Source organism: Eurosta solidaginis, chromosome 5, assembly GCF_040869045.1.
Source record: "Eurosta solidaginis isolate ZX-2024a chromosome 5, ASM4086904v1, whole genome shotgun sequence".
Lineage (NCBI taxonomy): Eukaryota > Metazoa > Arthropoda > Insecta > Diptera > Tephritidae > Eurosta > Eurosta solidaginis.
In genome coordinates, this window is record NC_090323.1 from 43,442,018 (window position 1) to 43,469,896 (window position 27,879).

General features: G+C 35.4%; 2 protein-coding genes and 1 long non-coding RNA gene across 5 annotated transcripts in view; 1 reads left to right on the forward strand and 2 right to left on the reverse strand.

Moving 5' to 3' along the window:
* The window catches only part of LOC137233688 (uncharacterized), a 540,569-nt gene that overhangs the window by 420,318 nt on the left and 92,372 nt on the right, over positions 1 to 27,879 (forward strand). The gene's annotated exons all lie outside the window — the stretch shown is intronic.
* The window catches only part of Sema5c (Semaphorin 5c), a 311,922-nt gene that overhangs the window by 55,638 nt on the left and 228,405 nt on the right, over positions 1 to 27,879 (reverse strand). For all 3 annotated transcript variants that reach the window (XM_067756943.1, XM_067756944.1, XM_067756942.1), the window contains 2 exons: positions 24,658 to 24,812; positions 19,383 to 19,482 (listed from right to left, as the gene is read on the reverse strand). In XM_067756943.1, the coding sequence (XP_067613044.1) occupies positions 19,383 to 19,482; positions 24,658 to 24,811 (254 nt within the window). In that variant the 5' untranslated portion in view covers position 24,812. The remainder of the gene's footprint in view (positions 1 to 19,382; positions 19,483 to 24,657; positions 24,813 to 27,879) is intronic.
* Positions 13,660 to 15,161, reverse strand: LOC137251838 (uncharacterized). The gene is made up of 5 exons (XM_067786729.1): positions 14,977 to 15,161; positions 14,802 to 14,912; positions 14,441 to 14,709; positions 14,101 to 14,263; positions 13,660 to 14,045 (listed from the first exon to the last, which is right to left on the reverse strand). The coding sequence occupies exons 1-5, from the start codon at positions 15,020 to 15,022 to the stop codon at positions 13,897 to 13,899; spliced, it is 738 nt and encodes a 245-aa protein (XP_067642830.1). The 5' UTR covers positions 15,023 to 15,161; the 3' UTR covers positions 13,660 to 13,896.

Consider the following 27,879-nt stretch of genomic DNA (forward strand, 5'->3'; position numbering starts at 1 on the left):
TCAGATAACGGTAACAGGTGGCAAATTTACGCGAATGATAAAGTAATTTTTGCAAGGGTAAGCTCGAGAGCGTTAAGCATAATAAAGAGATGATGCACCAGTTTGGGGCTTAACATCAATCCATTAAAAGCGGCCATCATACATTTCACCAGAAGAAGAGTCTTACCAGCGCTAAGAACAACAATCATCGATGGCGTAGCACTGGAATATGGAACCGAAGTAAGATACTTGAGGGTCATCTTTGGCACCAAGCTCCTGTGGAACAAACAATTTGACTCCCTGTCAACTAGGGCCATGAAGTGCATAATGCTATGCAAACGTCTGAGATAAATGTATACCATATTAGTAAAACCCATTATCTCGTAATCGGCTTAACACCGCTACACGCAGCGATATGGCAGTCAGCCAATCGATCCTTCTGAAATTCACAAAGGAGCGAACGGGCAAAAGAAAGGAATCAGAGAAGACCTCAATCTCTCAGCGTCCAAGGGAGGATATTTCAAGTAGTTGTCTTTCAAGCGGTCGCATACGCCATAAGTCAGTGTGCTGAGTTGAACCTACAGCGCGGATACTCCAACGAAACGGTCGTCATACTAAGCGACAGTCAAGCCGAACACAAGGCGATTTCGGCGTTCGAAATAAAATCAGCATTTTTCCTGAAGTGCATGGGAAAGCTGAACAAACCAGGAACCCTATACAAGTCTAATTTATCCCGAACCGCTTCTGCCAGTTGTCCCATACGGAATAAGGCGGCATATACTGCTGGAAGGGGAGAGAAAATATAAATATGCGCCAAACTTAAGCCAATCTTATATACTGTTGAGAGGATATAGTGCACATTGCCTTCCAAAATACAAATTAAGATTTCTAACAGGTTTTTTTACAGGCCATTTGCAGTCCCATGCATAACTTTGGTATACAATCGTTTGATGCTTGTCAATTCTGTGATCAAGGAGCGGAGTTCGATGAACATCTTCTGGCATCCGATGCAATCTCAGGATGTAGGGCTAAGATTTTAGGCTCGTCATTCCCATATTCAAAGCTTCAAGCCAAGGGAATTACTAGACGATATCAGGAAAGTCGGCTTGGATGAGGTGATGTGAGGAGATGAGGACACAATAGGCCAATCGTCACAGCGCACACCTCAACCCTAGTCTACCTACCTATCTAGATTTTCGTACATATAAAGTGTGCGTAATTTTTTTTTCTATGGATGAAAATGTGAAATACAGTTCTGGAAAAAAATTTCAGAAATCAATGCAAGTTTTGTGATTACATTGTTAGATAGAAACTAATTGAGCTAAAAATTTGCTTACTCATAAAGTTTCCGAAAACTTAAGTACCGCTTTCACCATCTCCGGCTAACGCTAACTCTTGTACTCTATTTGGCTGAACCCGTTTGCTGTCAGACAGCTAGTTTTGTCAGTTTCCAGTTTTTTTTATTTATTTTAGTTAACTTTGAAGCTTTACAAAAAAGGTTTATTCAAGTTTTTTCAAAATCAACTGAAACTTTCTTCAACTAGTTTTGTGCTCGCAGGTGTACATGCATATGTTGGGACCATGAAAGTATTCATTTAATTCACTTCTGATGATATTATTTACAAACTGAAAGCGATTTTATTTAGAGCAAGGGTTAAGCCTGCGGCAATATGAGACACTTTTAACCTCGATTAAATTACAAAAAAAAATTTAAATATTTATCTATTTATTTACGAATTACATAATTCAAATTTTTGAAGACCCAAGAAACTAAAAATAAATTATAAGCGGCTGGGGCGATTATATTTTAAGCACTCCTAACCATAGTCTTTGATCAATTGTCACATTTTAATTATTGTCGATATTCATAGGACTTCAAACGGTGAGTAATAAGCGAAAAGCTCGAAAGAGCTTGTGTTTCACCCTTCCAAGGTCTGAAATTTCAGTATTACCCTATTTAGTCTATAACATCTTCATGTAGTTGGACTACAGCTTGCTCTACTTCTTCTTGTGCGAACCAGCAGGCACTACATCTGGTATATCTGCTAGAGAAATTATATTTAAAACTTGCACATTCGACTCAATGTATCTCGTGCAAAAGTTGGTGTCACGAAGGGGGTTGTTCTGAATTAAACGTCATTGTGAATGAGGTGCTTTATTTCTTTTCCTCCAGAGATTACTCTGCATGTTGCAACAAAGCATGCGACTTAGCTGTTCTCTACTTAGTTAAGCGAACAAGCGCCTACTACCCCCGCGGTTGTGTAGCGCAACCCTTTATAGCTTCGCCAACCCAATAGTTAACCTCAATTACTAGTGGCGAATCCTGCTTCCTTAAAAGCCGAGGCTCTGCCGATCACAATTTCCTCATGGATCTAGGGTTTGGCCACGAAGGTTTCATGTGGTCATACTAAATCTTTCCCGAGATGGTCGGGCTAGTACCTTAATGGTGCTTATTAGCGGAACGTACTGAATATGCATCCGAAAAAGGATCATTAACATCGATAACACTCCCCAAAACCTTCGGGGATCGTCCTTATCGTTACGACAACAACAACAGGCGCCTAGCGACCGAAGAGAGTTGGTTTAACTGGAAAACGAGATAAACTATTCATATAACCCACTTTACGAAAAATCCCAAATAGCACACACTCTACAAGTCCAATGCTTCCATTGAATGTATCACTTTATTCCGAGAGCTTGTTTTCCGCAAATTGTTCTGTGATTTTCGCCAACGCAGCAGCCCGGTCGAAATAGCATACCCATGTGTGTAGTTCAACCAGTCGGTTATAAAATCAGCATATATGGATACAGTGACAAATCGTGAAATGCCTGTCTAAACTAGTAAAACAGAACAATAAAACTTCTTGACTCAGTAGTCAATTCATATTGCATCGTTGGGCAGGCAATGCCAATTGTTGAACCAAGAGACGATTTTTGAAAGCTTCCTGAATTTAGTACAAAATTTTGAAGCATTTGTGCAATCGGGAATTTAAATTTTCGAGAAACAAATTCAATAAGCACGTTGTTTTTTTAAAAACCAACCAATTACACTTCATAACTTATTCATACCATCAGAAAAGACGGGTACCGGTGCCTTTACGTAACATTTTTTTTTTAACTATTTGGTATGAAAGAGAGTCACATAAATACGAACATAAAAATAAAGCTGATATAAACGTGTTAAACAAAAGTAGAAAATGCAAAGGAATCTTATAGGAATAAAAATGATATCCAAGTTTTTTGCCTGAGTCTTTCGTTCTTCACTAAATTTAAATAATTTCTGGGAAGTGTAAAAGTAGTAGCAAAATTGGCAATTTTTTAAATTACTTATCAGCCGTTATAGTCTGGTTATGGTACTCTGAAGTTTACGTTGTCGTTTATCGTCTATATTTACGTTATTCGTCAACTACATAAAAGCAGCTGTAAAATTTGTTTATGACACTTTGGTTTCGCTTTCACAGCAACTGTTCGTGATAGAGAGAATGCCTTGGTAACGTAACAGTCGGCTGTTATCGTTTTGGGTATAGTATTGTAACGATTTTTGGGGGACTCCGATTATTTTGCACCTTCTGCTAACGTTCGAATCGCTCAACTGTTGAATAAATAACTCCAATATTCAGTATTGTAAAGTGGCCTTTATTTAGACTTGGGAGTAGTACTTCACAATTATACTTCAGTAATAACGTGTTTAAATCAAACTGATTACTGATTTCTCAGCTTGCGCTGCTTTTATACTCGCTTAGCTCGTTCGTCCATTTCTCCTAAGGTCTAGTCGGTTCACGAATATGCGTTCTAAACCAGTTGTATCTCATGTTTGGTTATTAGCTTTATACATTTATATCTGTAGTTTATGCTTTTCTTCTAGCCATATGAGTGTGTATGTGTGAGTAACAACTGCTGCTCTCAGCTGCCGGCTACATATATGTATGTGAAATAACCTCTCTGCTTCAAGCTGCTGGTTGTGTGCATGAAATATTCTTCGTTGCCTTGTACATAAGTGTGGCTACTTGCTGTTTTTGTTGTTGTGATTATTTACTAACAGCATAGTGATGCTAACATTCGTCACAGTATTGCTAATCGTGCTACAAGCAGACGAACGACGACCCTTTTGAGCGTATATACGAGTATATATCATGAGTTCAAAAATCTTTTTAAAAGTATTATCAATTTGTTTTTCAGTTCTAGTTGCTGTCAATAACAGCTTGTCATCTGGCGTAACTTAAGCCCACAAAAACTGTCATAAAATTGAACTCAATGCAATCCATATAAAATTTACGCAAAATTCAGTAAGATTCTTTGATTGAATAGTATCGGGTGATACTTCAAGGTTTTTCCAATACCTTTCCTCCCATTCGCTTCTACCACTTGACCGGAGGTCACACAGTTTTGAAATGCACTGCAGCTAGCAAAGTTATCCGGAACTAGTCTTCGAAGTGAGTACTCTTCAAACTTAGCCCAGTAAGCACTTTTGAATAACTTTTACTTCTGCTTAAAAAGGTCAGTTGATAACGTTAATTTTAATTATCAAAAACAAAAATTTACTACGAAGCAAAAGTGCAGCAATAATTAATTGATGCTCTCATTTCCATAGAAATAAAATTGTTATAAAAGATATGTCAAAATTTTAATTGTAATTTATATGTACATTTACACCAATAGAGAGCCTCCCAAATAAAAACAATAAACAAATTTATGAGTTGTTGCTATCATTTCTTTTATGACAATAAAGATTATACTTTTTTTCATTATTTTAGTGGCAGGTTGTAAACGTAAACGCTTGATAAAGTAATTTACAAATATGTATACATATGTATATAACCTCAATAAGACTTACATATACATATGCATATCGTGATGTTATGCTTTTCTGCAACTTAATTATAAAAAAAAAAAACCAAGTTAAGATAAAAAATATGTCAACAAACAACGTTTACTTTTAAGACTGATTGCTGAAGTTACAAAGCTTCATACAAACGTAGTGAGTACCGTAATACGTAAGTTTATAGTACAAATTGAAAAATTTTTGCAACTGCTAGATGCTCATAAGTGTGCTTAACAATTAGAGCACCGTGTAGTGAAGCGACTTGAGACTTTGGTCGCAAGTATAACTATGTGTGTAAAAAATATGAGGGCTACTCATAGCAACAAGAAAGTAAAAGCGGGGTCAACAGTGGTAAGTAAATAAGTCGGCAGTACAGAACGTTTACAGCAGGGACAGTAACGATTAAGTTTTTGAGAGGATACGTAATAGATGTCTTTTGATGAATATAGTGCGGCGAATATTAGCATCACTATGATGTCAGTAAATAATCACAACAAAAAAAGCAAGCAGCCACACTTATGTACATGTACACATTAAAGCAAGCAGCCACACTTATGTACAAGGAAACGCAGAATATTTCCCACACATAATCAGCAACTCGAAGCAAAGAGATTATGTCACATACACATATGTAGTCATCAGCTAGAAGCAGAAGTTTTTACTCGCACTTACACGTGCATATAGCTAAATAAACAAGTATGAGATAAAACTGTTCCAGAAGGCATGTTCATAAAAAGTATAGACCTTAGGAGAAGTATGCGAACGAGGACTCTCTGTTGCAAAAAAAGCACCGCAAGCTGAAGAATAACTAATCAGTTTGATTTAAACACGCTATTAGTAAAGTATAATTGTAATTGTGAAGCACTCCAGAAGTAGTCTGAATAAAGACCATTTTGCAATACTGAATATTGGAGTTATTTATTCGGCAGTTCAGCGATTCGAACGTTAGCAGAAGGTGCATAATAATCAGAATTTCCCTAAATTCGTTACACTCGTGGTTTGCTTTTAGAAGGAGGAAATCTATAGGTAAAACATATGGCACTGTATAAATAGGTTTCTGTCAGCGCAATTAGACAAAAAGAAAGAAACGTGAGGAAGAAGGGCTCCAAAGAAAAACCCAAAGAGGAACCCAGAATTAAACTGCAAAGAAAGCTGAAAAATAGATTGAAAATAAAAAATTTTTAAAATACAAAAATAATAACTAGATCTAAAACAAATAAAACAAAAAAATATAAACCAAAACTTAAATAAAAAAGAAAAAAACTAAAACAAAAAAAAAAACACAAGTCAAAGCTAAAATTAAAACTAAACCTCATAATAAAGATCAAACTAAAACTACAACTAGAACTATTCCTAAAACAAATACTAGAGCTAAGACTAAAACCAAAACTTATACTACAACGAAACCCTAAACTTAAACAAACACTAAACCCAAGCTAAAAGTAAAATAAAACTAAAAAAAAAAATAAAAAAAAGTGCACACATACAAACAAATTAGCTATCTACGTTTAATCAAAGCAAAACAAATGAGTCGCCTTATCACAAAATGAATGCTACTTTTGTATTAGAAAGGCATTATTTAAAATATTTTTTCAATTATTTCATTATTCTCACTGTTGCAATATGCTTTGCTATCAGTTATAAGTACTTTTCTATTAAAAATATTGTAATAAATATTTTTGTAGAATTAAAACGAAGTTATTAAGCAACAGAGAACTCGATTTTACAAACGCAACATCTTTTGAGACTTGGCGCGCATATTTTATATTTTTTCTTTTTTAATGTTGATGTTTTTGTTTTTTATTGATTTAACCTCTATTCAGCACTTTCATAACAAATGAAGAACAATTGTTTGTCTCGTTAAGTTCTTTGTTTACTTGTTTTGTGTAGTTGATTAAAACAAGTAATTTTTATTTGTTTGAGTCGACAACACAAAGAAAGCTTCTCAATCTTAACTAACATGTTAATAATGTTTAGAAAAATAATAATAAGAAAATAATATTAAACCATAATATTGCGGCGAATATTAGCATTACTATGATGTTAGTAAATAATCACAATAACAAAAAAAGCAAGCAGCCACACTTATTTTCAACGCAACGAAGAATACTCCAAACACATAATTAGCAACTCGAAGCGAAGAGATCATTTCACATACACATCTGTAGTCGTCAGCTAAGAGCAGAAGTTGTTCCACAAGGCATGTTCGTAAAAAGTCTAGACCCTAGGAGAAATATTCGACCGAGGCAACAGAGAGTGAAAACGCAGCGCAAGCTGAGGAGTAACGAATCAGTTTGATTTAAACACGCTATTAATGAAGTATAGTTGTGATTGTGAAGTACTACTCCCAAAGTAGTCTGAATAAAAAGCTTTTTGCAATACTGAATATTCGAGTTATTTATTCGACAGTTCAGCGATTCGAACGTTAGCAGAAGGTGCAAAAGAATCGGAATCCCCTAAAATTCGTTACAATATTTAAGAAAAGTAATGACTTGCAGCGATCCTATTTACGTATATATATTTAGGTGATCAAATTTTTTAGGGAGCTGTTTTTGCCACATCATTCTTAGCAGACTCAAATTCTACGAAAGTGCTAAGAAAAAACTCGAACATACTAATGTATAGCTGCTTACAGAACCCGAGAAATTTGTTTTTTTTTAAGGTTTTGCATGATTTTCGATACACACAATTTTTTTTTTTAACTTAGCACCCATATTCGAAATCGCAGTTCAGTTTTCTTTCAAACATTTAGGCAATTCACAAGGTCTTTTATTCGTTGTTTGTGCTACGCTTTAATCCAGTTTTTGTTTTTTTTTTGGAAACCATGGAAACAATTAAAAACTTAAGAGCATTGTAAATAAGACAAGTGTAATAACACCTGTATAGGCATCAAAATTACAGAGAATGAGTGCTTACAGGAGTCCCTGTCTTGGTAGACTTACCTCCGGTGTAAAACACAGATCAATGTCCGTTGATCTTCGGCCCAAGAAGTTGGTACCAATCGGTGAGCTGGGGTGTTCAAGTCCACCAGCCTTGGTTTGGCCGAGGAGGACTATCCATCCTCCTCTTCCATTTTCGGGTAATGGCACCCGGTTGCACGGCAACTCCACCGCGAGTTCCGTGCTTGCCTCAGAATCCCTCTTTCATTGATTTTGATATCTCGATATCTGATTAACAAGTTAATCAGATTGAGATATTATGTTTTGTCGCAATTTAGGAATGTGACCAACCTTTTCTGTCCTGCAGTGTTACAACAATGTATAAATACATTGTTAACGACGGAGCTTGGTTTTGCTTAGATATTGCTTAAGGGCCGCACTACGTTGACAAACAGAGTGAGCTTGGCATCAAATTATGCTCCGTCTTAAAACTCCATCACAATTAAAATCAAGGGATGTGACCAACCTTTTCCGCACACAGACCTGTGAGTGCCGAGTGCCCGCCTCAACAATGCCCCTCGACATCGCTTGAGGCCACACTACGTTGACAAACATTGTGTGCCATATTGTGCTACTATTGGCTTCCATTTTTGCTACTATTATTTCACTCCAATTTTCACTCAATTACGCAACAATTATGCTCCATTTTGCCTCCAATTACACTCCTACCACAATTAAAGGGATGTAACCTTTTCCGCTCACAGACCTGTAAGTACCGAGTACCTGCCCCAGCAACATCTTTGCATTGCAGTCCGTCACACTGCAGTGATTTGACAGCGTGGCCATCCATTCCGCGAACGCGTACAATTAGCGATTGTTTTTCGGCTGACGATAGACATGCGTTTCTTCACCATCTTTCGTCACCGTTTTTCAGCATATATAACCGGCATCTCCGGTTGCCACAATTAAGGGATGTGACCAACCTTTCATCTGCCCCTCAGGGTCAGTTTCTCAATGAAATTGGGATTGCTGTGGCAACCATGAGACCGAATTCCCTTGGGTTTGCGCGCCCCAAGGGAAAACAAGTCTACTCAGAGCGTGTGTCATAAGTGAACTCTATTTGAAACCACAGCCACCGCGATGCTCCCACAAGGGGGCCATCCCAGGACAGGGAGTACAAAGCATCGTTAGATTCAGTGCACCAGATCACACTGGCTTCTCCTGCTCCCGCGGTAGCAGTTTTTATAAAGACCTTGCCTAGGGTCCCACAGGGTGATACCCGCGTCCACCCTGCTACCTTTCGAGTAAAACACCTTACTCATGGATTGGGTACCCATGGTATTATGGTCGCCTTTTACGACTGGTATACCTACCGTGGGTATATTCTTTCCCCTAGCCCACAGGGGTAGCATCAAAATTACAAATGGAACCGATAACCTGATTTTTAATTGACTATCGTGGTCGCATTCTGTATCTCTTTCTATGAAAATAGCCGGTCCTATGCGCCGCCATGTTGAACATCCTGTCAAAACGCTGCCAAAACGCTAAAAAGTAGCCATCTGGAACATCCTGTCAGGCAGTTGGCGGATAAGATATCACACTTGTTTTATCCACAATGCTTCAGAGTAAAGTCGAATATGAGAAATTATAGGAACAGTTGAGTTTTATTATAACAATTGTCAGTCACTGCGGGATAGAATATGGATAGAAATCTCGATAGCATTTACAGGTTTCCGAAAAGCAGAAGGAATATAAGATCTTCCGATGCTCGCCGGATTGAAATGCGTTTTTGAAAATCCGGTGCGATATCGTCATACGTTTTGTGATCGAGAAATAATTTTTTGAAGGATATGATATATATCAAACTGGCCATTGTTTTTTAAAAAATAGCGTGTTATCACGGAATGCCGATGTTTTGTAATTCATTCCCAAAACAGGCCAACATACTTTTTGTTTTTCCTGAATACAAGCTTAAGAAAACTTTGGATAACCACTCTTTTCATAGGAACTTTTTTAATATTTATTTTAGAGTTTGTCGGCCGCCGTGGCGTGATTGTAATTAATCCGCACATATTGAAAAGTAACACCCGCCACTGAAACTTTCTGGTTTGCTTTTATAGCCCTTACTTATAAAAAATAATAATTTTGGCGCGATATAACTCTGAGAATGCTTAGACCGAGCCTCTTTTCACATTTGTGGGATTCTTTTTTAATATTTCCTACAAAGTGGCTGAACCATATGGTTCTTTGTTGAGACGATTTTTATTGCAGAAATAAACTCGAAGTGCTTCAAAAATCCACGTATGATGGACATACAAATATACTACATCTCTACTTATGGGTATGAGCAAAATTATTTATAAGTTTCAGGCGGCTACCTTCATCGATCGGCACGAACTTTCGATCCTATTATGATAATCTTAGTGGAATTTCTGGTTCAACATCAACACCTTTACAGCTCCAATTTTAGAAAGTATGGTCAAAAAAGGCGCTTCATTTTTTCTGTTACTCATAAATTCATTACCACAACTTTATCGGTATATTAAGTCTTGCCTTCGTGTATGGTAATAGGTAGGCAGATTAAATATAGACTAAATTTTTTTGAATTGCAGCGAATACTCCAAATAAAAGTTTGTTTAAGACACTTACTAGATATATTTTAATTTCACCCAAATTTGGGCTCGATCGTGTAATATGATCTATGATGGGAAACCAGATTCACTAAAAAATACGAAACTATCAAACTAATTTTAAAAAATTATACCAAATTATGGATGCAATAAGTATGCGTGGTCAGTGTTTCATAGACAGGCCCGACGAGTGGGGAGGGGGAATGGGTGGGATTCCCCCCCAGGCCCGGGGTTTCTGAGGGGTCCCAAGAGTAAGATGTACTAAGAAATTTTTTTTAAATTCAGGAGAGTCTTTAGTTTTTCGATGTGCAAATTTTAAGCCGAACTTCAAAAGCAACGAATATTGATAATGATTTTTTGCCTGGGCCTTCGAACAGCGAGGAGACAATAAAAACATCAAACAAAAATGTATGTTTACATGAATCCGAAATCGTAAAGTTTTCGTGGTGACACTGATGAAGGTTCATCTTCAAAAAGTCTTCCAACAATACCACCAACTCTGTACCAAAGTCCAGATTATTTAAACGACTTCGATATCGGTACCGTGAATAATGAGTTTTTGCGATCTGAAGAAGTCAACGGAATAATTCGTCGAGGTCATCAAAAGTGTCCTGTTATTTTTCCACGTGATCGTCATGACAACGCATTTCCAACCTCTTTGTTAAACAGAATCTTGCCAAATGGAGAGAAAGTGGAGCGTGACTGGTTGGTGTGGAATGCCAGTAGCAATGCTTTTTATTGCCTACCATGTCGTCTGTTAAGCATCAATACTTTAAATCGACCTAAAATTTGTTGTCCTGGCGTATATTCGAAATTCCAGGTGTGGAAGAAGCTATAGGATAAACTGCCAGCACACGAAAATACTCAAGATCACATTAAATGTTATATTCAATGGCGATCTTTACAAAATCGGATTCAAAAGGAGGTTACAATTGAAACACTTATCAATGAACAGCTAATCACTGAAACTCAAAAGTGGAATGAAATTTTATATAGAATTTTGAACACTATTTTATTTTTGGGTGAAAGACGCCTAGCTTTCAGAGGCGAAAGTATATATCTTCAACAGCAATTATGATCCGATACTTCGAGATCATTTGGAGAAAGTTAGGATTTCACAACAGCAGCACAAATGTTTATAAGTTCACTATCTTTCCCCAGACATTCAGAACGAGTTTATAGTAATTTGTGCAAAACACGTCGTGCACATGGGTACAATAATGGCGCCAATATGAAAGGAGCTTACAACGGGGCACAACGTCACATTCTCGACAAAAACTCGATTGCTGATTACTCGCCTTGTGCAACCCACTGTCTCAATTTATGTGGTGTTGATGCTGCAGAATGTTGTATGGATGCAATTACTTCGGAGTTGTACAAAAATGTTTTACTGTTTTCAGCAGCAGTCCACAACGATGGGACATCCTCAACAGAAATGTACCGAGCTCTCTTCACAGTCTTTCAGACACTAGGTGGTCGGCTAGAATTGAGGCAATCAGACCATTCGCAAACCATGTTCCAGGATTAACACAAGCACTAAACGCATTACTTAAACTAAATTTGACTGCACAAGCATATGGTGATGTTACCGGCATTCTCAAGTACATCAACAAGTTTGAATGTATCTTGCTGTCTTCAATTTGGTTCAAAATACTGACAACCATTGATGAAAGAAACGTCGTACTCCAAGCTAGAGACGCCACCATAGATGTTGAGGTACGACATCTATATGCCTTATTAGCTGATTGAAGTTGATCAGGAACCAATGGAAAATACTGACAACCATTAATGAAAAACTCGTCGTACTCCAAGCTAGAGATGCCACCATAGATGTTGAGGTCCGACATCTAGATGCCTTATTAGCTGATTGAAGTTGATCAGGAACCAATGGGAAACAATTTTAAAAAATTGCAAAACAGTTGCTATTCTATTGAACATCTCGCCAAAGTTTCCGGATATTCGAAAGAGAAAACCCAAAAGACGTTTTGAAGATAATGGAAATGAGATGACTACGCATGATCCAGCGTCTGATTTTAAAAACAATACATTCTTGGTGATCGTTAATTCGGTAATCACTGGCATTACTGAACGATTTGCAGCTATGAGAAATTTGAACAAGACATTTTCCTTTTTGTGGCAATTTGAAGACATGAATGAAACTACGGTTCGGGCGAGCGCAGCAAAATTTGTCGAAAAATACAAGCCGGACATTTCTCAAAGCTTAGAATGCGAAATAATTCACTTGAAACACATTTACGAAGCAAATTTTGATAACGGTATGTCACCATTGGAATTGCAAAATGCCATCTATGTTCAAAATCTGTATACAATTTTCCCCAACATTTGTGTTGTTTTACGTATCTTTTGCACTATACCTGTGGTCATTAATTCAAATTGATCAAATGTACCTATTACTGGATTTTTTATAGGGGCCCGTAAATTGTTTAGTTCCGGGCCCGGATTTTCTCTCTACGGCCCTGTTTATAGATGCATATATTAATCGGATCCACGCGTTAAGAGCTATTGAAATTTGAAGAATGGATTTTGATCACAGGCTTGGGAACATTTTTTTCTCCCGTATACGTCAACAAACTAAATTGCCATTGTCGGCCGGCAATATTTTTATTATTTATGTTTTATTATTGCAAGAAAGGCATTGAGAATAATCTGCAAACATTTTCTCCTAAATTATTCCCATCTAGAGTATGTAAATTCCCAACTTTGTGGTAGACTGTACATTTATGTATATGTGAAAAACACTTTCTTACGTTTTTCTACCGTTTGTTGGTAATCTATGCAAGAAATTTATTTCCAAAACAAACGAAACAAATGAATTAAATTTCTCACATCATTGTCTTATTTTTAACAAACAAATAATCCAGTAAAAAGCACATAGTTTTTATATACAGAGCAATGCATACCCACTAAACAATTTGTTCCGACTTTTTTTCGAAATCGTTAAGTTGTGTCTAAAGAATTTGCCGAAATCGGAACCGAATTTCTTTGGAAGTAGTAAAGAAATTTGTATGACAGGGTTGACGCCACTTCGTAAAGAAACGTCGTAACGATTTTGTTAAGAATTTTCTTTACGAAATCTTTTAGAAAAACCTTAACGATTTCGCAAAGTATTATTTTCACGAAATCTTTAAGAAATGTCTTAACGATTTCGTAAAGTACGATCATTACGAAATCTTTAAGAAATCTCTCAACGAGTTCGTAAAGCTTTGTGCTTACAGAATCTTGAAGAAATTCCCTAAAGAAATCTATCTAAATATCCAATTAAAAACAATTTTTTTTTTATTTAATTAATACAATTTAATTTATTATGTTTAAATAGTTTAAGTTAAATTGTATAAGAATTCAATATTGAGAAAAAAAATCAGAGATTTCCTAACCGTTCAAAAATTGCATATAAAATAAAATAAAAAAGATAAATGGCTAAAATTCTTTAGCTGCGTTAATACTTTTTTTTAGCTTTTAGCTTCGATGGCATTCCTCATATTAAGCGATATTTTTAAACACAAGTTTAAGCCAAAATATAATAAAATTAATAAAATAAAAAAGATAAATGGCTAAAATTCTTTAGCTACATTTTTTGGCTTTTATCTCCCTCAAGTTGTGTACTTGTTCTTTTCGATAATTTTGCGAACCGGTCCTTGGCACTATTAAAAAATTGTTTCAAAGTCTCGTCTATTTTAGTGTAGTTTGTTTGGGGTATGTTTTCCATAGCCGACTCTATAATTAGTACATAAATGAATTAGGAATTTGCTGAATAAGTTTAATAACGTACCTTTAAGAAGTTTAATACATATAAAATCCTTCACAGAAATATTGTTATTGACATTTGTCCATGAAAAATTGCGTGCCAAATAATCGTCATTAAATATATATTTCAAGTTCGCAACGATAAATTTTTTGAGGTCATCTGTCGGTTGTCTAGCGAACTTCGTTATCTGAACCAAAAAAAGGGAAAAAACATTTTAATGTAGTTAGTAGTTAAAAGGGGTGTAAAGAGGTGTGATTATAGTCCTGTGATAATAACTTCAATTGCCTGAGAAAGGCGTTGAAAAATACTGTCTTCTAAACCTCTAACGGCTTACATTTTCAACTAAACTACTAATCATATTTACCAATTCCTGTCGCATTTCTTCATCGTTTTGCAAAATTTTTTCAAAATCCAATATTTCATTCACATCGTTGAAGGGAAGGCTTGGCAGCTTGGAACATAAAGTGCGTTGGCGTTTAAAGGCAGCTAAGGTTTGGTCTATTGATCGTTTTAAACCGACAAATTCTTCTGCAAAGTGTTCATAAATTTTATTGTTGACTTCGCGAAGTTTTTTATTTTCTTCTATCAGCTCCTTATTTTGATTTACAATAACTTCTAACAAATGTTCGCTATCTGCAAAAGTATAAAAAATAAAGTCTTAAAATTTCTGCCACTGCACTAGTACCAAGAAAAGTTAAGTTTTTATAGGTAGATAAGTGACTCACATGGTTTGTTCTCAGTGATATTCTCCGTATATCCTTGAGTTTGCCCCATTGAAGAAGGAATGCATTGCTCCTCTTGTGTTAATATTACTACTTCATTGCCGGGGTAAATAGCTGCAGAAATATAAATTCCATTCATAAATTAAATGTTTATAGGAGCACGTGTGATAAAACTTACCACTTTCTTCACCTTCTACGGGGACATTTGTGTAATGGCTACTCATTTTTCAGCAGTGGTATAAAGCAGTGTTTTAAATACCCTTCTATATAAAAATAAAGATATTTACAGTCGATGTTAGTTAGATTAAACTTCTCTTCGTTGTCAGAAATTAGCAAACAATTTGTCTCGTAAATATTCAGAACCCAACTTCTGGATTCAAAGTCATTACGTTGGAGGTTTTTAACTTCCTTTGCGAAGATGCATATGTCATTATTGATCGCTGTTATTTTTGTTAAAATATATACCCTTTTATTAACGCAGAAATAATTATCTGGAGGTCGTGCCGACAATTTGAAGTGCTCACATATGATAGCTCGGAAAGTGTTGTCCTTTAGAGCCCCTTTTAGAATAGGAAACAATTCCCGATGTGTCTCTTGTTTTATTATGGAACTTTTTTCAATAACTCTGTTGGATATTTGCGCCAACACATTCAATCCCTTTTTTATTGTTTTTTTCAATTGATAAAGATAATTTTCATATTTAAACGCGCTAAAGTTATTAAGAGATCCATATTTTAAAACATCGCCATATAAATGTTTTAGACTGTGGCAATTATAGGTTACAAATTCTTGGCCATAGAGGTGCACAAAGTCGTTTACGAATTCTTCAAGGAGCTCTTTAGCCACGTTATTGAATTGACAGCATAGCTCCGGGTGACATAAAATCCTCTTCGCAAAGTGCAATTTGCAAAAATGACGGTAACGTTATTCATCGAGTTTGTTTTGTAGCACATACGGTCCACTATACAACAGAAAAGATCGGTACTCGGTTATTATTTTTTACCCAGAGTTTAACAAGCTGACGAGTAACTCCCAAGCAAACGCAATGCATGTAATCTATCGGGAATTGAGTGACGCAGCCAACATTTATAGTTTCTAGCAAATTTTGATCGAGAGTTAAGTGATGCTCTTTTTGTAATTTTTCCTTAAATGATGAATCTGTTCGCATACTCGCTGCGTTAGAAGGGAAGGTTATTCTTCTCAAGTACCTTTCACCTCTGTGTGTACACTTCGAGCAGCAATAGTAACCTGAATGGCTTTTGATATTTAAAATAAATGCTTTAGCGGGAGAATCGCAAACAAAAGCTCCAATCGAGATGGAAAATACGTCCTCATCATAATAAAAGCCTTGTTGTAGCAACACCTTCAGGTCGTCTACTAAAGGCTGTAGAAATATATTGGAAGCTTCCGGCTTTGTTTTTGGACTTCGCACTCCCTCTACATCCGAGTTCACATAACACCCAACCAAAACAACGTCTTCATAATTAGAAACACTCATCTATATAGGCCAAGCAGTTTGCTTTGATGACTTAAATATCTGTAATCCGTCGATACCGAAGTTTAGCTCTAAAGTGTCTGTATTCAAATTGCGCAATTTTATATTTTTGTATAAGAAATCGGTGAGAGAATTCTTTAATCCGTAATGGTAATATGATCCGCTACCCATGCTTGCAATTTGAGTTTCTCTGGAAGTTCCTCTCAAGGTGCGTACATCGCATGGCACATCATGCCCTTCGACTTTATGAAGTCTACTGAGAAGTTCGTTACCGGCTATTTGCGAAATACCGTGTCTGATTGTCCAAGACTTGAGGAAACTCCTTAGACTCTCAGGTTCGTTTCCTGGTTCTGGTTCTTTGACTTGCGAAGAACTCTGGCAAACAGATATCAAGTCAAAATCACTATCAATGTCCATTTTGTTTGCACTTTCGACATGCACGCCTTCAAAAATGTCTGTGCTATATTTCTGCGCATTTTCAGCGCGATTTTCAGTTTCATTGTTAAAAATGAAGTCCAGTATTTTTTTTTGTTTCTCTTTTAATGCTTTTGTGCTGAGCTTGACGCGACATGATTTTACTCACACTTACTTTTGTATTTCACTCACTGCAGCAAATATATGTATAAATTTTATTATTTAATTTTTATGCACAACACTTTTTTTGCTACTCACAATCTGAAAAGATCTGAAATTTAAAAATGTTTCAACGCCTACTGAGTTTAAAAATCTATTTACGTTTTTCTCTTTTCGAAATAGATACGAAGTTGTTAAGTAAAATCGGAAAATATTAGATTTTCTTCAGACAAGTCTGATATCCGACAACTTCGGAGATTCTGGTTTGGCCAATCATTGCGAATTCGTTAAGCTAGATTGGTAGACTTTCGACTTTGTTTAGAAAAGACTGATTTCCGAAAAAATCGGAAGCTTTGGTTTAGTGGGTACTTATGAAGCTAAATACTGAATATGTATGCATCTTCCTTAAACACATTTTTTTTTTGTCACAGCACGATACATCCAGAGTGCACCAGTTGAGTTAAATAATTTCTTTTTTGTATTTGTGTGATTTTATGTTTACGTGTGACACCATCGTACATATTTATGTATGTATAGTACCTATGTATGTATAACCACACATTTTTTAAAGCCGCTTGAAAACCCCTTGAGCCAGTTGATTAAACTTTAGCATATAAGAAAAGCAAATAAACCATATCTTAAATTGACACCCGACCAGATATGCAGTGTAAATAAATAAACCATTTCAAATGCGATACGCTCAAAAAAAAATATATGACGATCCTCAAGAATTATCGCCACAATCGATAAGCAAAAGTGCCAGACTTATTAAAATTTGTTAGTTTAAAGGAGGTTATAATGAAATACCAGCCGTATCAGAAAAGTATCGTGAAAATAAATCAATAATGGTAATCAATTATTCTTAATATTGTAGCGGCTATTAGCGCCTCTACGCTTCATGCTATAAACAATTTGTATGCCTTTTGAATAGTGCCAAGAGATAAGACCCTGTTTCTTTGAATACAACGATTTCAAGGAAGCCACAGAGTCTTTCATGAACCAAGATCAGTAAATTTAAATACCATGCTTAGTGAGCCTTTTGCCCAGAAAGTACTTGATCATTCCCCATCTATTCTGATAGCAAAACTGTTATGGGAATGGCTGGCACACACTTTCCTGGAAAACAAATATGGGAAAAGTCTATGATCATATATGTAGATACTAATTTGCTAAATGGATCTGTATGGGTTATCCAAGTGCCTATAGTAAGAGATCTACAAACGTAAAGACTAATGACTCAATACCTATCCATCTTTTAAGCCTGGATAGTCTTCTTGACTTGAAAAGGAGAGTCCATGAATAGCGTTATCAAAATCAAACAGAGGATTTCCCTTAATGTATATATTAACTCCCTCCTTCACAAAAAGAACTTCTCAACCAAATCTAGGAGACACATTAATAATAGGATACGCGTCTGGAGGCAAACCCAAAAAAGTAACTGCTTTGAAATCTGGTCAGTACCATACTTCTAAGATTGATGAAAGTGAGATAGATCTAATAACAACAACCGGCAAATGTATTTAGGCCGTTTCTATCTATTTCAAAACGCAAAAGGAATAATGTCAGTACAAACAGTCTTCTAGAAATCGTACGTGAAAATTTACTTGCAGTGAGTCACAGTATTACAACACTTTATCTGGAAAATAAGTTCCTTATAAGTATTCCGAAGAGGGCACATGTGGAGAAGAACGTCTTTAAACTGGAGCCAGAGCCTGCAGCCAGTTTCACGGTTAGCTCCAAGGTAAATAGTAAGATGAGCAATGGTATCTACTTTGACGGGCAGAGATTCAGGGGTTTTTACGTTATTATTTATAGGATGAACCTTGCCGTGCACCACAGTAGTGGTTTCGTCATCAGCGCACAATGTTGTATTTGGGAACTACTGCGCTGTAGATGGCGCCATGGTTAACCAAACTTGGGTATGTCTTCAATGAGATTGCTGGCATCAGAATCCACATGCGATGTTTTGAAGCAAACTTCTAACCTGGGTCTAACCAGCTTAAGTGTGCCTCTCTGCCTTTCTGAAAGCCAGGTACAGTAACCTAGTCTAACGTAGCATAGATCAGTTGTACCAATTCTCTCTTATTACAAAAAGTAACATAAATTATATTAACCACTACAGTTCTTCGTCAGACAGACAAAAAGCCTAAATAGTGTAGTCTTAATTTGAAGTTGGTCTTGAACAGTAGAAAGCAAAAACCCACATAACTTTCACAGACCCAGCAAGTTATGCATGAATAGCCAAAGGTTAATTACATTCATTGAACCCTAAAGCACATCCAAGTATTTTCTTATTTTACTCTTTTTTTTTCATGATGAGGTGAATACCCTAATTTAAAGGTAATTTGCGAATTTGATATAGATAATGAGCGTATTCGCTAGATAGTTGTCTGCATATAAGCATGTAAGTATGTAAGTAAGTACTCAAGTATGGACTTAATTTATTGTAATTTGATGTATTTGTGTACTAAAAGAAAAATACTTTTTTTATTTTGTGTGGGTTATTCAACACTCACCGTGCACCAACAACAACTTGATTTCGCGCCACATCAAATAACATTTGCGAATAATAAGTCGTATTTGGATCGTTGAAACGTTTCGAAGTCGACATTAAATCTGTAGATAGAAGAAAGAAGAATACATACATTACGATTACAAGCGAATAATTGATATAGGACAGCGGTGTAGCGATGAGGGGGAGCGGGGGGGGTTTAAGGGTTTAAACCCCCTGCCTCCAGATCATTTGATTTTTTAGATCATTACAATTCAAATATTTGATGTTTTATGTCTATGTTAATAAATTTCTTTATAATTCTGCTACGTATTTACTTTGTTGGTGATATTATATTTTTAATATGCAAGCATATGTATGTACGAAGTGAACACTTATATATTTTAATCATATTCTGTTTCATAATAAATCTGCAATTTATTAAATATACAAATGTACATGTTAACTTTTACTATAATTTCATAAAGGAGTTTCCTTGTAAATTTGCCTAACGACCATCTGCATACATATCAGAGAACAGCAAAAAACGAACACAACAACGTTCGATTACATTCGGCAACATGATCGTGTTCAATGATCCAACTTGCTTAAACGAACATAATCGACATTGATTTAAAATCAACCAACTTATTGCATGCGTGAATATAACCAATTCAGGCGCTTGCTCGTTTGCCTCAACAGCGATTACATTCATCGGAATGAAAAGGCAAATATTTTTAACATTTAACTAATGTTAAATTTACAGCATTTTTTTGTAGTACACATTTCCTATTTTGAAATATAATGAAAATTTGATATTATTTTCCATGTGGAAAACACATTATTATAATGTAATATATACATTTTTTTTCATGTCAAAAACACATTTCAAAAATGTAAAATTCAAATTATTTGATAAATGAAAAATAATGTGTTTTTCACATTTTAAAATGTAGAAAACACATTATAGTTAATCAGTTTTATTAATTTATATGTAGTTTTTCAGCTTTACTGATCTATTAGGGTCAAGTGCAAATAAAATGTGATTTATTCCACCATTTAGCCCAACGTTTCGATAATTATCCTTATCTTCTTCAGGAAATTATCTTAAGTACACTGAACAAATACCACGATAGACTGCAATTTACCATTGAAATGGAAAAAAACAACAACATCCCCTTCTTAGACACCCGCATATATAGAGCTAACAATAAAATTATACTTGACTGGTACACAAAACCTACATCGTCTGGTCGCCTAATAAATTTCTTTTCATCACAATCCTTTAAGTATAAATTAAATACAGCCAAAAAATTTTATACATAAAGTACTGACCATCAGCAATCAATGTTTTCATAACGCTAATATAGAAAAAATCAAAATGACGCTAAAAAGTAACAATTATCCCAATAAATTAATATGTAATCTAATTGACTGTAGACAACAAGAATTAATAAATATTCCCACACAAACCACAACGAAAGAGTTGCCGAATGAGCCAAAACAATATTTTAGTACGACCTATATTCCCAGGCTCTCAGAAAATCTAGCACAACACATAACAAAAAACCCAAAAGTAACACTGGCTTACAAATCTAACCACACTCTATCAACATTCTTTACAAAAACAAAAAGCCCGATCGACATACAACAACAAAGTAACGTGGTATACCAAATAGAGTGCAAAGGAAATGAAACTGAACATTGCAACAAAATATAAATTGGCACTACGAAGAGGGCGCTAAACACACGACTTGCAGAGCACCAAGCCGATATCAACAAAGAAAAACACACCACGGCGTTATCACAACACGCGGTAAAAAACAAACACACAGTAGATTTCACAACAAAAAAAATAATAGACAAAGAGACGAGAGAAAGAACAAGGTACACACTCGAGAGCTTAAGAATAATGCAAAACAGAGAAAAGGCAATGAACAAGAAATAAGATACACAAGACATAGCCGCGACTTACTTATTATGCCTATGACACAGATAATTAGTTTTAGTTTGACAAGTTTACCATATAGTGATGGTAGCATTTAATTTTTTTGTAAAGTAATAATAAAATCGTTTTTTAAATACCAATGTGAGTGAATATAAATAATTGTTTGTGAAGTAATATTTCATGTAAAATTCAAATTTATAATTGTGCAAAACTTTGTTTGAAACTATGTAATTTAGATCGTGTAATTTTATTTCTAATGTTGTTTTTGTCTTTTGTATTTTGTTGTAAACAAATATAGACCGCCCCTGAAGAAGATAAGGATAATTATCGAAACGTTGGGCTAAATGGTGGAATAAATCACATTTTATTTGCACTTGACCCTAATAGATCAGTAAAGCTGAAAAACTACTTATACATTAACTAGTGTTTTTTCTGTGTAGATGTAACTTTTTTAAATACAATTTTTTTCTTTTCGATGAGTTTCTTTCTTTTGAATTTTATATACGTATACGTTAGATCTCATGCATAGGCTCAAAAAGCATGAAATCTACTTATTCCTGAAGGAGGTACTTCGGTTTTTTTTATCAATTTATCTATGATTAATATTACAGGAATGCGGTTCTGTGGCTTTTCCTAATGTTCACATGTTGTTGAAAATCTTGTGTACGCTTCCAGTAACAACGGCAACGAAAGAGATATCTTTTTCAACTCTTAGGCTGATTAAAAACTATTTGAGAAACTCGATGAGTGAAAAGCGATTGAAGAATGGTTGTGCATTACTAGGCATCCACCGTGATCAAATTGTTACCGTTGATGAAGTTTTAGATGAAATGGCAAAGAAAAGCCGACGCATGCGCTTGAGTTTTTAATTTATTCTTTTTCATATCATATTCTAAATACACGTACTTTAATGTTAAAGCTAAAGACAACATTTTTTTTTTTTTATTCAACTGAAAAAAATTTTTTTTAACCCCCCAAGGCAATTTTCTGGCTACGCCCCTGATATAGGATGTTATGTAATATAAGTTAGTGAGGGTGTAATTGTTTAAATAATTGAGGTACTAAAGCTAATGATGGGGAAACAAAATTTATGGAAAGCTTTCGCAATTAAATGCTCAAAAAAATATTAATAAAATTTCTTTAAAAAGAAAAGAGCTTGCTGCATCTTACCAATAAAAAGTATAATAAAACAATTAAAAGAAAACGAATCTCTCAAGTCAACGGAGTTGCCTTTCTACAGTTTTTCGCTTTCCATTTTTTCTACAATTCACTCGACTTTGTGTTGAATTTGGCAAACTAAATTTGTTTGCAGACATAGACAGTGAAGGCTCGTTATAATTTTCTGTGCTAATAAGCACTTTGCATTTTTTCATTTTTCAAAGTTTGTTTTTGAATAACAAGTTTTGAGGGTTTCTGTGGACTTTCCAGACTCCAATAACTTTTATGATTAGTTCTGTGTGTGATTGTGCAGAACTTGGGTTTGTCTGCAAAATTGTAAAATAATTTTCCTCCGAATTGTTCGCGTTTGGGGCTAACGGACGTCAAATTCATAAGCCATCTGCATTAGCATTGAATTTGACTGGTCCTGTGTTGAGCCGTCTATGCAGTTGGCTGATGAAACAAACTAGAGATCACGAATTAGGTACATCGCACGATAGGTCCCCCCTGGTCCTTGGAAAAGAATTTTCTAAATATTTACCTTTAAAAAAGCTATATAAGATGCCGTTCGGAGTCGGCATTAAGCAAGTAGGTCCCGCCGCGCCAATTTGTAGAAAAAATTAAAAGGAAATTGGAAGAGATGTTCGGCCTAAAATCTCTTTGAAGGTTATCGCGCATTATATTTATTTGATTTTATAGCTGTTCTATGGCGCACTTCATACAAACTATGGGATTGAGAAAAAAGAGGTTTTGGTATATACTTATTCTCTTACTCATAAAAGTTACAAAAGGTTTATAAAGCTTTTTAAAACGAAATTTCCACACAAATTTCCTATTATATGAGCTTTATAAGCCTATATTATTTTTTATGAGTAAGGGGGTTAAAGTGTTAGCGGGAATGTTTCCAACACTCTTGGTCTCAGATTTTAATTTATTTAATTTATTTATTTAATTAATTTAATTTCAAAAAAAATAGTCTAATGTTCTTACAGACTACTTGAGTTTGTACTTAAAAATACAGACCTTAGCAATACAATCAAAAAATTATAACACTCAACAAAGATTTGAATGTGGTCTTTGGCAAAGAAAAGTCAATGGCCAAAGAATTTGAGATAGTATTGAACTCCCTCAGTGCTCTAAAAATGGGAGCGTTAGAGGCATAGAGGGTCCGGGCGCAATCAAGATAAAACATATCCCAATTTCGAAGTGATCTAGGGGGTATATGGAGACAAATACTCTCGAGTAAACGTGGTGAATCAATCACAGCATTAATAATATCATAGACAAAAGTAAGAGAAAGAATGGTCCTCCTACTTTGAAGTGATTGAAGGCTAATGAGAAAGAAATGAAAATGAAAAGTTTAGAGACAGTAGATAATTTCGCAATTGGTCTATAGTGGGCAACATTGTTTTTATTACCACTTTTAAAAATGGGGGATATGAAGGTTATCTTCCAAGCATCAATGAACTCACCACACTCGATAGATTTGTTGAAGATTAAAAGAAGCGGGGTGGCTAGAATCAGACAATTTTTAAAGAGATAAGACGATAAGCCTTCAATATCTGTTAGGGCATGAATTTCATACTAGATATTCAGGGTGACGGAAATTGTAATATATAGATTAACGAGGGATGTTGAACCTTTGGGCCCTCTGCAATTTTAAACTCAACAAGTTGGATAAAGTGAGACAGCTCTTATGCCCTTGCTTTTAAAAAACACTTTACTTTTGTGAAAAGTTTTATTGGTTAACACTGCCACATCAGTATTTTTTGGAGTCAGTGGGTTCGCTATATCATTGTAGATATTAGAGAAAAATTGCAAAGTTTACAAACATTTTCTGAATTTCACTTCTTCATCAGCTAGCTTTTCGGGAGCTGAGTACTGAACTCGAAATCTCCAACATTCTTTCTTTATACTAGTGTAAAGGCAGATGTCTTTAACTACTCAGCCCTATGAATGCCCCGCTAATCGCTTTGCAGTTGGTCTCTAAGTATTGCATTTTGGTTGCTATTCCTTTATTCACCATTTAGGTACATACTAATTCCATATGTTTTTCTATCTTAATTGTGTGGAATATTCATAGGCGCGCTTAAGAGCTTAGTAAAATATTTCACAAAATTCATTTCATAAAATTATTTCATGTTGCTAGTTTACTGTATGCACATATCCTTTTATAAAATGAAATTTAATTTACCTTGATATGATATAAAACGCGAGTCGTTGTCCAAGAGTTCGTAATTGGCCGCTTTGTGCCGGTAAGCGTTCGTATGTCGTTGCAGACATAGCACTGCTGTAAGTAACAGCAACAACTTTTTTGTTGACATTTTATGAAGTTTAAAGATTAACATGCTGTAATGAAAAAATAAGAAAAAAAATTTAATTAATTAATATGTTTTAAGGGAATTTGATTTTCAGTTTTCAGTTTAAACAACAGTTAAATTTGATCAAAATAAAACTTGGCCATGTTAATTAGAGAGTAGAAGGAGGCATTATATTCACGCAAACGATATCAGAAAAGAACGACAAAAAAACCTAAGGTGCAAGTTCAATTTGTAAATCCCTTTTAAAAATAAAAAAGAAAATACGATTAGGGTGGGCCACAAAAAAATTGTTTTTTCCTTTTTGTATAGTGAAAAGTGGATATCCTGATCCAAAAAGGTAGCTTGTAAAAATTTCAGCTTTTTATCTTAATGCTTTAAGTACCTCATCGCGCCTTTTGTTTAGTGCTCTTATCCTTAGCAGCAAAAGCATTATCTATACATCATCTTATAGGAAATTTAAGGGTCTACAAAAAAATGTAAGCCAGATTTTTTGCACATTTGACTGGTTTAGTAGTTATTCGAGGTCAAAGTACAACCCTAAATTGTATGAGATTGCACATTACAAAGTTTACAAACGAACCTGGTTACTAGGAAATGTTTCTGAATTTCACTTCTTTATCAGCTTGCTTCTCTGGAGCTGAGTATTGAACTCGAAATCCCCAACATTCATACTTTATACTAGTGTATGATGCCTTTAACCACTCAGCCATATGAATGCCCCGCTGCCCGCTTTGCAACATGATACATACTAATTCTATATGCTTTTTAATCCTAATTGTGTGGAATAATTATAGGCGCGCTCAAGAGCTTAATAACATTGGATTTTTATAGTAGTGCTTTTTATAAGCAGTACTTCCACTGTTCACTATTATATCACTATTATTATCTATATTTAATTAGCGAGACATGCTCATATTGTCTTATACAATTGTTTTTGTTATTGATATTAGCGAAAAATTGCAAAGTTTACAAACGGCGATGGTTACTACAAGGACAGCTCTCGGGAAGCTACATAGCTGATGAAGAAGTGAAATTCAGATAAATGTTCTAGTCGTTAACTTCAAAAATAAAGGATAAGTCCTTAATTCTGCAACTTGCCATATCTGATATTTCAACGAATGAATATACGAATTTTTAAAAATTTTAAGAAACTCCAAAAAATGTATCTAAAGTTGTTTCTTCGTTTCGGTCCCAGGAATACGTAGGCGAAGTCAATCGATATTAGCTCTCTTAGGAAACAGAATAAATACCAATGATTCTGACAATAATTCTGTGTCGGGGTTGGAATTAATTTCATTAACATAAATTTTCTTTCAAAAGCGAATCGATGTCAAAAGTTCCATTGACAATATTACACGTCCCCGTATTAAAAGAATTTACCAAAAAGGAGCCATGATATTTTGGGCTAACTAAAGCGTCAGTTACCCACGAACGTACGTAGAAAAAACGTGTCAGCTGACACGACCTAACTTATGAGTGTGCAATCTAAACGAAAACTCACCGACGTTCAACGTACGTACGTACGTAGCCCGTAACGTAGAAATCAAATCAATTTTGATTTTTTCCGTAAGAACGTGTCAGCTGATCGCATTTTCGTCGTGCTCCTTTTAATTTTTCTCACAACTTGAATTGTAATTTTCTGAACTACAAATGGAATTTCTGAACTTCCATTGTAAATTTCTGAACTTCAATTGTAATTTTCTTAACTTCAAATAGAAATTCTGAGCTTTAATTGAACCATTTTGAGGTTCAATTTCAATTTTCTGACCTTCAGTTTACAATTCTGAACTTCAAATACAAAAATTCTGAACTTCAATTGCAAATTTCTAAGCTAAAACTGAAAAAGGTGTAGCTCCAAACTAGCGCAGAACTACTATTACACAAAGAGTCAGTACTAGTTCTACTTTGGTCTTCTCCAAATGCTTTCAACTGACACTTTTAACATTGTAAAATCCTACAAAAAGGCAATTACTGCCATTCGTTCGGAACTGATTCAGTTGTAGATCTGAGATAGTCGCAGCCCTTGATTTATTACTGTAAAAGCATTTAACTCAGACTTAAGCGCTGTTGGTACAAATAAAGCTGCCAACTGTCTCGCCCTGCATGCGATTAGCACCATACAGGTGTCATTAAACCTCATTTTCTCTGCAGGCACTCAAAGTAGGGTAACGCTATGCCGACTCGCTTAATTCATGACCCACTCAACACTGATCAGCCGTACTTGATGATATCATCGCTACCATGTCCGGTACTGCCAGTAATGCCTAACACGCCTCCTTGATAGGGAAAATTTCGAATTGTAGCCAGCCAGCTTAGAGTCGAGAGGGCGCATAGGTATGAACGTGGGCGGAAGTGTTGCAAAGACTCTCGCTCTTACTCCGCAAGCGGCACAAGGTATGCATGAATCTGTTTTGCCGTTTCTTATACTGAAAGATCTTCTACTATGTAGTTTTACTCTATTCTTTTGCATGTGAGATGAAGTGTATTTTGCTGAGATCCTGCAAGAATCGAAGACGGTGCAGTACCAGTTTTGAATATAGAGACAAAAAGCTAAAGACACTGAACTCATTCCTGGTCAACACAAAGTCGATCACTGCGTGTTGCAGAGCCTACATGTTTTGCGCCGAAGCGCGAAACGGCATCTGCAAGGCAGATGATTTTCACTGAGAAGCTTTTCATGGCAGAAATACACTCGGAGTGTTTACCAAATCACTGTCGAGGATTTACCATCCCTAGAATCACTTTCACAAGGTCGCCTATCGCCGTATGTGGTATGCTTCAATCAAATGTAACGGTGGAAACAACTCTAATCTCAAGATTTTACATGAATATTTTGTTATTTGCCAAATTTCAAAAGTTATATCTAAATTTTGATGTTTTGGATCTTCCGTGTGATAGGCAAAGCACCACAACACAAAGCTGCAAAATGTTTTATCTGGAGTTTTTAAGTATCATGGTTTTATTTCGTCACTAAAGTAGCACTTACATCACAACAACAACACAGTCTTCTAGTAATCTGACGGTAAGTTTGAACTGGCCGATAATCTTATAGACTGAATGAGACCAAACTGAAAACCCCTATCAAAAACCAGTAC